The sequence below is a fragment of the Palaemon carinicauda genome, chromosome 19 (genome assembly GCF_036898095.1).
Source record: "Palaemon carinicauda isolate YSFRI2023 chromosome 19, ASM3689809v2, whole genome shotgun sequence".
In the NCBI taxonomy this organism is placed as follows: Eukaryota; Metazoa; Arthropoda; class Malacostraca; order Decapoda; family Palaemonidae; genus Palaemon; species Palaemon carinicauda.
In genome coordinates this window covers 77,189,690-77,199,210 of record NC_090743.1, presented here as the reverse complement: position 1 = coordinate 77,199,210, position 9,521 = coordinate 77,189,690, and the positions used below count along the sequence as shown (strand labels likewise).

At 34.3% G+C, this 9,521-nt stretch overlaps 1 protein-coding gene and 1 pseudogene across 3 annotated transcripts in view; one reads left to right on the top strand and one right to left on the bottom strand.

Annotated features, from left to right (window-relative positions):
• The window catches only part of LOC137658690 (uncharacterized), a 376,764-nt gene extending 372,639 nt beyond the window's left edge, over positions 1 to 4,125 (top strand). For all 3 annotated transcript variants that reach the window (XM_068393679.1, XM_068393678.1, XM_068393680.1), the window contains 2 exons: positions 982 to 1,769; positions 2,031 to 4,125. In XM_068393679.1, coding sequence (XP_068249780.1) covers positions 982 to 1,769; positions 2,031 to 4,058 — 2,816 coding nt within the window. In that variant the 3' untranslated portion in view covers positions 4,059 to 4,125. The remainder of the gene's footprint in view (positions 1 to 981; positions 1,770 to 2,030) is intronic.
• Positions 4,126 to 6,912: 2,787 nt separating this feature from the next.
• Positions 6,913 to 8,341, bottom strand: LOC137659083 (uncharacterized; annotated as a pseudogene).
• Positions 8,342 to 9,521: the final 1,180 nt, after the last annotated feature.

Genomic DNA, 9,521 nt, shown 5'->3' with positions numbered 1-9,521 from the left:
TACTCACCATGTATGATTGTGTTAGATATGTTGCTGATGAGACTTAGGTGTTTGCTTATTGAATGACTAGTGCTGTGGAAGTATTTTGAAGTCATACGTAAGTGTGCTGTTAAAGTATCACTACAGGAGTCACCTATTTAAGGAAAATAGCAATACATGCATATATATATATATATATATATATATATATATATATATATATATATTATATATATATATATACTGTATATATATATTATATATATATTATATATATATATCACTAACACTCGTGATTTTAATCAATGTAAATATAAATCATACTGGGATTTAATACCAATTTCTACCTTGGGAATATATATCTACTTGAATTCATTTATGATAATAGCTTCTGGCTGGGCAGAGATTCGAACCCCTGCCAATCAGCCGAAACCATGCCTGCAAGGACTCTACCAACTGAGCTGTGAACTATCTCTCTTGATAGCTCTGTTGGTGAAGACCTTGCAGGCATGGTTTCGATTGATTAGCAAGGGTTCGAATCTCTGCCCAGCCAGAAGCTATTATCATAAATGAATTCCAGTGGATATAAAGTATATTCCCAAGGTAGAATTTGGTATTAAGGACCAATTGGGTTGACATTTACATTGATTAAAATTGCGAGTGTTAGTGATATATATATATATATATATATATATATATATATATATATATATATATATATATATATATATATATATATATATATATATATATATATGTGTGTGTGTGTGTGTTGTGTGTGTGTATATATATACACACATATATATATATATATATATATATATATATATATATATATACATTATAATGTATGTGTGTGTGCACGCGTATCCCTATTTACTCGCTGTACTGCTTTCCAATTAATTCATCAACCTAATATATTTTAGAATTCTTGCTAACCCTATATTATCCACTATCAGCAATTTCATATTATTTCTGTAACCTATTCATTTCCTATTTCAGCACTAACCTGTGTGGTAGCGGAGCAAGAATTGCTGGATCACAATAGTTTCTTAAATGCTTCAAGGGATACTCATTCTGGCTCCTATAGGCAACAGTTGGCAGCAAATAGAACGGAGCCAGGACCTACGGAAGTTTTAGGGAAGACCAGAAAACCTTATGGGACTCTCAGTTCTCAAAATCAAGATGAGGTTTTAGTATTGCCACATACTTTAGCCATTCATAGAACAAACACAACCAAAGAAGTACAGGAATCAAACCAAAATCAAGATAAGTTTGACTTGACAGAGTTACATTTCATGAAAGGTACAAATGCAACTGACAAATCAAATCAAAGAATTTTCATACCAGGAAACGAAGCGTTGAGCCCTAAACTTGAGGGCCGACAAATATATGCTGTAGTCAGAGATGTAGAGATAGCATTACCAAAACCAGCCCAAGTATTTGGAGAACCCCAAAAATCCACATATATGAATACAGGTATAGAGCTATCAAGGCCACATCTAAGGGTCATAGAATCAAGAATGACAAAGCCAGAGATAGACAACCAAAGAATTGGGACACAGGAAACGCAAGACTTGAAGATCTTATCTGGACAATTTAAAAGCATTTCAAGTGTTCCTAGAAAAGAAATAGTTGAAGAAATTAAAACAGAATACGAGCATATAGAACCAATAATGTATCACGTCAAGTCAAGTCACCGAGATACTCATCAAACACCTAACGAACAAACCGTGCAAATAACTGAACGCACTGCAAGTTTACCAAGAAGGGGTCCAGTCTTTGATCTTGTGAGTATGAACATTCTTTTAAATTCTTTATTACCATAGAAAGCTTTTATTCAGATTAATTTTTTTTCTGGACACATGTTTAATATAAAAACCTTGGTCCAGACATCAAATATGACAATTTTTGGCCTTGCATGTTTTGAAATTGCCAGATATCACTAATCAATGCAATTAAGTATTATTGTATATCATGAATGGTTATTAAGTTGCCTGTATATACCAGAAGCATTATATTTACTTTGCTTATAAACTCAATGTTTGCAGGCAAAATTTCCAAGACTGGATCATCCGAAGATACAACGTCTTCAAGTGACAAAATTCCAAAACAGAAATATTTCTTTACAGTTAGATGATATATCACATCAGATGACAAATGGTAGTAGCTTTTCTCGCACTTTTCAACCAATTGCCATTCGCTTGAAAGGTAGAGGCCGCATCCCTATTCGGTATTCTCAGAGAAATAGAAACACTCGCCCTCACCAAATTCCATTCAAAGGAAACACAAGATCTCGTTCTGTTGTTCACCATTTTCGACCGAGTCACGTACATCATCGTGAAAATTCAAAGGGCAATGAAACATCCGGAGCCAATTCTTTACTAAGAAATCAAGATAGGCTTAACGACAGTACAGATTGGATTCCTCAAGAGGAATCAGATCAGGTGAGCACTATGAAGCCATTTCATTTGGAGCATCCATCAACTCAAGAAACTCCTCTCTTAACCACTTATCCTAATCAAAGAGTGATGGATAATTTTACAATTTCTCTAGAACATGCAAGGAAGCTATTTGCAAGAGCTCAAGAAAGGTACAAGAATCTTACAACAGAAAACCCTCGGGTAGAAGCAAGGAACACTTCGAGTAATCTAGAATCTACAATAGATCCTGACCAACAGTATTCATTTTCTTATGCAAAGATCAGGCTTAACAATGGAAGTATATTTCTTGAAAATACTGTTTCATCCTCTACAGCCCCATCACTTGCAACTGAATCTTTGGCACCTAACTCTAAAATATCCATTTCATCAACTACAGAGTATCAAACAACACCTATTTATACAACAACCATGAATCCTCCAATCAATTCCTCGGAACCAAGTCATCAACAAAGTCATGACTTTGACAAAGAAGCCAAATATAATAGTTCATTTTTTGATAATGAAAGATCTTTACCTGAAAAATATGATTCTACTGCAGATGTAAAATTAGATGATTCTACAGAGGATTCGAGTGATGTTTTGTCAAAGGTAGATATTGGTGCGGCAAATTATAAAATGTCTATTCCAGACTTTGATAATGCTGATGTTGTACATGTTACACAACAAGACGATATCACAAAGGCTGAACCAATACAAGTTGATGCTAATAATGATAGCATCTTTTCAAAGCCTACCTTGCCATTGCCTGTAAACAAAATTGCACCTTATCAGTCAGCTCTTTTCCCATCTTTACAAAACTTCAATCTCTTCGGAAATGGTAATTCAAACCATCAACAACAAAGTGCATATCCCCCTGTATCAAGGTTAGCTACTGCCAATACAGGGAGTCAACCTCCAAACTTATCAAACTTATTTGGTTTAGGAAGTTTGCTTGGCACAAGTAGCCTTAATACTAATCTGGGTGGCTTTTCATTAGGTCAGAGTTTTAGCACCCTAAACAGTGATTCAAATCAACAAAGCCAGCAGTCTGATACTGGAGTTGGAGGGTCAGGGTACCTTTCTTTACTTTCAGGGCTCAGTGGACTTGACTTAGGCCACCTAGGTAGATCATCGTCACCAGAACTGTCTTTGCCGAGCCTTACTCAAGAGAGTTCCAATCAACAGTCAAATACAGGCTTGGGCTTGCTTAGTGGACTGTCATCAATAAATCTGGGAGGACTCGGTGCCTTTGGAGGGTTGGGCAGCTTAGGAAATGTAGGATCTATCCCAAGCTTATCTGGTCTTGGAAATATTATGGGAACCTCTGGTGTCTCCCTTGATGGTCTGACAGGATTAAGTGGATTTGGGCTTTCAGGAGATGGATTGAATAAATTTAGTGTAGGATCTAAAAATGTTGGAGCTCTTGGAGTGAGAAGCAGTATTACACCAATATTGGGGAAACCAAGTATTCCTGTTGGACAATTATCTGTCATAAATCCTCCTGAAGCACTTGCAAGAGATGCTCTTAGCATAGATCCTACAATTGGGGGTATTGTACCCGAACTGAATGATGGTGCTGGATCACCTACAATCCTGTCTTCTGTTGATACCAAAGTTCCAGATTCTTCTCTAAGTGTAAAGACAGTCAAAAGGTAATTTTATCATGTTACAGTGAATATTACTAAATAATTTGTGGTACATTTTAAATAAACAAATTTACGTTTCATGTGTTTCATTGTTTTATACTGCATATGTCTTAAATTCAAATTACCGTGAAAAATTGTGTCCCAGTATTCAGTTTCAAAATGGAAGTTTGAATTAATGTTTAGCTCTCATATTATCCACTATATATTTTTTGACAAAAACCATACAATTTACAAAATTGCCAAAAAGCTTTTGCATTATAAAAGGTCAAGTGCCTGGACGGTGAAAATATTCATATATTATTAATTACCACACGAAAACTTTGAATCAGAGAAATTCAAAATTATTTGTGGGTACTGTGTATAATGTTGGGTGACCTTTTTTTCTTAGCAAATTGATTTTCTCCTTTAAAAAAAAGATATTTATCATCAGCTAAAACTTCTAGAAAGGATAATTATTTACCCAAATAATACAAATTTAGAATCTCGAATATTATTGTGCTGAATTTGACTTAAGTGCCATTTTACTCTGCACCTCTGCCACGGGTAGCTCCTTGCATAGTATAGAAAACTCCTAACAGCTGCTGTTAATGTAAGTTACCTATTCCAACGGAATCGAAGTTTGGTTTAGAGTAGGCTATGTAGACATGAGAGAAGGAAGCAGTTTAGCCTGAAAGTGGGTTTAAGGCAAGGGTAAGGTATGGTTTCCATGACTTTTCAACATCTATATGGATGGAATGATGTTAGAGGTCATGGAAGAAATGGTGAATGCAGGTGCAAGGTTGAGGTATAAGAAAATGAGTTGTATATAAAAGTGGTTGAATAATAAGAGTATCTGAAAGTAAATACAGTGAGTGATAGTAAGAGGAGAGAATAGGCAAGTCATAGAATATGTGAAGGGAAAAATATGTATATAATGTTTACAGAATGCTTTAAATTTTGTGTGGATGCCTATGCAAGAATGTATAGATTTATTATTGAGACAACACCATCATGGAAGTTGATTATGGATGTTGAATGTCGGTGAAAAAAGATTGAAGTTGTTGACATGAACTGTTAACTTAGTAGATTTATTTTAAGTTAGTGTGGCTGTGCAGAAGAAAAAAATGGATGACAATAAATTAGTGAAAATAATGTATAATGCAATATTGCTTGGAGATAGTAGGAGAGCAATGTCTAGAAAGGTTAGAGAGATGATGTTACAAGCACAACTTCAAGAAAGATCCTTGATATGTAAAAGGCATAAGTGAATGGGCAACATATGGGGTACATAACACAGGGTGCGCAGACCAAGTTCATCACACTGCTGATGAATGTTTTGCGGAGGTTTGAGTCAATAAAAGTAAAGGTTTTGAGTTTCACAGCACTGGGTTCATCAAAGATCCAGCAGATAATGGATGAAAGGGACTGTGGGGGCGTTGATTCTTTGGAGACATGCCTTTAGAGGAAAGGACTTAATTCTAATAATGTACAGTATATATATATATATATATATATATATATATATATATATATATATATATATATATACATACAGTATATATATATATATATATATATATATATATATATATATATATATATATATAAACTGTATGTATATATACATATATATATATATATATATGTATATATACATACAGTATATATATATATATATATATATATATATATATATATATATATATGTGTGTGTGTGTGTATGTATATATATATATATATATATATATATATATATATATATATATTATGTATATATGTGTTTATATATAATTTATATATATATATATATATATATATATATATATATATATATATATATATATATATATATATACTATATATATATATATATTACAAAAATCAAATAGATCCCATAGCCATTAATAAAGAGAGAAGTAGAACTCTGAGAAATGTAAGAAGCTATAGAGGTGCAGATATTGGTAGTGGTCACCAGCTCTTCATTACCTCACGGAAATTAAAACTGAAAGTGCCTAACAGAAATGTAGACAGAATGCCTAGGTTTGATACAATTAAGCTTCTAGAAGAGAAGCATTTGCAATTGAAAGTAGGAATCGATTTACATTCGTAGAGACTTCAAGAGACGAAGAGCAGACTATTAATGAAGAATGGTGTGATATTAAGAACATATATCAGTCAGTTGGTGGTGAAGTTTTGGGCCATGCAGTTCCAAGCAGAAAATCATGGATATCAAATAATGCATGAATACTATAAAAAGGAAACAAAGAAAGAAATTGATTGTTGGAACTTTTCGAGGAAGTAATCAAAATTACCAGGTAGATCAAGGTAAATATTCCAGTATTGATATTGTGATCAAAAGAAAAGGCAGGAATGACTTGAGAGAATATTTAGACAGGAAAGCAGATGAGGTTGACAAAGCTATAAATTCAGGGCATCTATGGTGCAAGAATCACTCATAGAATTATTAGTGAAATCTCTACGGGGGCAAAGAAGAAGAAGCATATACCCATGAAAAAGAGAGGGGATCTGTTATGGCAACAGTAGATAAAGAAAGCAACATAGGATGCAAAACTTTTAGTGAAGTCATGAATAGGATATAATATAATGATACACTCCAGGGGTTTATGTACTGGAGGTAGTTCATGGAACTTGTGCTGTAAGGACGGACTGTCTTTAGGAGCTTTAGGAGCATATTTAACTACAGTAGATCTAAGTGAGTATCAATAAAAGTACCAATAGTTTTATTCCTACCTAAATGACTTGCAACAGAATTAATGACCAAATTTTAATGCTGCTTTCCTAAGCTCTTGAGGCACCACAAGTCTTAACTGAATACTTTTATCTTGCTTATCAGCTCTGGTCTAACAAACCCTCATACTGATGAATTAAAGCTCTGGGAACCTATTCCTAGGCAATTTTCCTCCTTCTAAGTAAGCAATTAAATCATCCCATCTGGCTTCACTTACCTGTTTATTTCTAAATTCTTCCTTACTTAACCCAAGATAATTATCTTGATTATTGTGGAAAATTGCTCTAACTGGCCCACTTAATTGATCAACAACCTTATTGTGCTTTCCTGGCGTATACACAACTTTGCAAAAAGAACAGTACTTTTTAATATTACTTTGTCTCTTCATGGACACTTACTTGATTTTATTGTTTAATTCATCCAATTTTCTTGTTAATTTTTCTATTTCATTACATGGAGTTCCTACCTGAGGAGTACTTGTTACTGGGATTGGTGACTGGAAATTTTCAGCACCTGAAATGGGCAAAACTCTGTTGTTATTACTATTAGCTATGCCCTGAGCCCTATGATATTCTTCTTCTGCATATGCCATGAAATTCTTCAAATGTATATGATCTGCCAAGAAATCAACTTACATAGCTTGAGCTTCAGAATTTAAGCCTTTATATATCTTTGTCTTAAGGAACTTATCTGATGTTGGAATTGGATCATTGCGGAACTTCAATGTTAAAGCTGAAATTTTACACTGCAATTTATTAATAAAAGAACTAGGAGGTTCATTAAAATAATAAGTCATGGCAGTTATTTCTTGTTATGCCTGTAAAAGAGTTGCTGCACCTATAAACTGTTGTTTCATGAACCTTTTAATCTTACTTTAAGACAGATTATTACCATTCTTTTGTATCTCAACTGTTAAGAAAGTAGCTATATCCTGTTCAACCCCAGCCACTGCAACTTCTATCATCTTATCATCTGAGCTTGTGCGTGACTCTACTTGCCTAAAGAAGGTATTCAATCCATTGTCAGTAACTACACCCCTAAGCTCTGCAAGTTTGAGGAGAGACATCTTTTGGCCTTAAAACAGGTATATCATGAGGAACAGCTAGTGGAGTAATATTTTAATAAAGGAATGGATTTGTATTACTGACAGATCCAATAAAATGATTGGATGTAACAGTCTGATTACCTTGCTGCATAATGAAAGGGTTTGTCTGATTAACAGGAAGTTGAGGAGGAGGGTAGGCTGGTGGTGGATTAGGGATTGGGGTGGGGAATTGTGTAGGAGGTGGTGTTGGGATGGCAAGGTTATGTGTTGTTGGCCAGGCCCTTATAGGTGTTAGGGGTACTGTACTCATGAGCACAGATGTGCTTTGTGTGTTCGTACATGGTGGGATTGGGGAACTGTATGGTAGTGTTCCTGATATTGTAATAATGTGTGTATCTGAGAAAGGGTTGTGTGGATTGTGTGGAGTATGTGGCGCAGACACTACTGTGGGTTGGGTGTCTTTAAGTGTTTGTATAAGGTGTTGCATTGCCCCCTGAATATTAGACATCTCCCAGTCCATATTTTGAGCCTGCTGTGTTAAATTCCCTACCTTTGATCAAACTCCCTGATAGGACTATGTAAGATTCTGTGTTTCCATTGCAGCTTGTCTAACTTTGCTTTCTAACTGCATTAGTTCTGTGAATGAGTCGTCCAAAGCACTGACCATGTTGATACAGTAATTTAACGAAAATTATTTAAACACAGTAATCCCCAAATATGTAAATAATATCAGACATATTTAGAATTACATGCAAAGTATACATTATATATAGGATGATACAGTTCCATCAAAATTTCTATAAAAATATACAAAAATAATGAGTGTGACCTGCAATATTTAGGCTTCATGGGTAAGCGGAATCAATAAGCATAAGGCTATTGATCTAAACAGCTGCTACCATATGTCACTGGGAATTTTTACTTTTTCACCCCTGATATAAATTTTCATTTGACATCAGAAAGATTTCAATGTTCCTGTGTGGATGGCACAGGAGAACTGGAGAAGGTAGTGGAACGATGGATCCTACCTGCCCATGGCATCTGAATATATTATTATTATTCAACCTTTCTAAGTTCTCTTGTGTCATAGACTATCCCGATTAATACAGTACGTCCCATTCCTGGGGTGTAAGAGAGATTTGGTCCATATTTTTCTTTATTCAGCTTATGGGGTTGTACTCTTTGCAAGCCACTGCATCCATTCTGATTTCTTTTTTCTCTTTCTATATCATAATATTTCCTACTCTTATAATAATCATCTAGATTATAACTTTAAGTCTTACATTTGAAAAGGGATACATTTAATGTCTTCTCTAATGACCCAAAAATTCATATCTTTAAAGGAAGGGAATGAAGCTTATCCCACCTTTCTTTGTGTACACTAATGCCAGTACGGCCAAACGAAAGTGAGAAAGACTCAAGACCACGTATCCGACATAGAAAAAGAAAAACATAAGAAGGGAATGGCAATACTGTTACATGTATTCATTGATGAAATAGATTCTTTAAATGATTTTTATAATCAATATTACTAAGAACAGGGATAATTTTAAAGATATTAAAGTCGGATGATGAATGATTTAAAAAAAAAATTAAAAATAATAAAAGGATAACCTTTTCCCCTTACATACTGATGATGGTGTCCTTATTAGAGGAACTCCATGGGATTTGCAATGCCTGCTTACCAGATTGTATGAAGG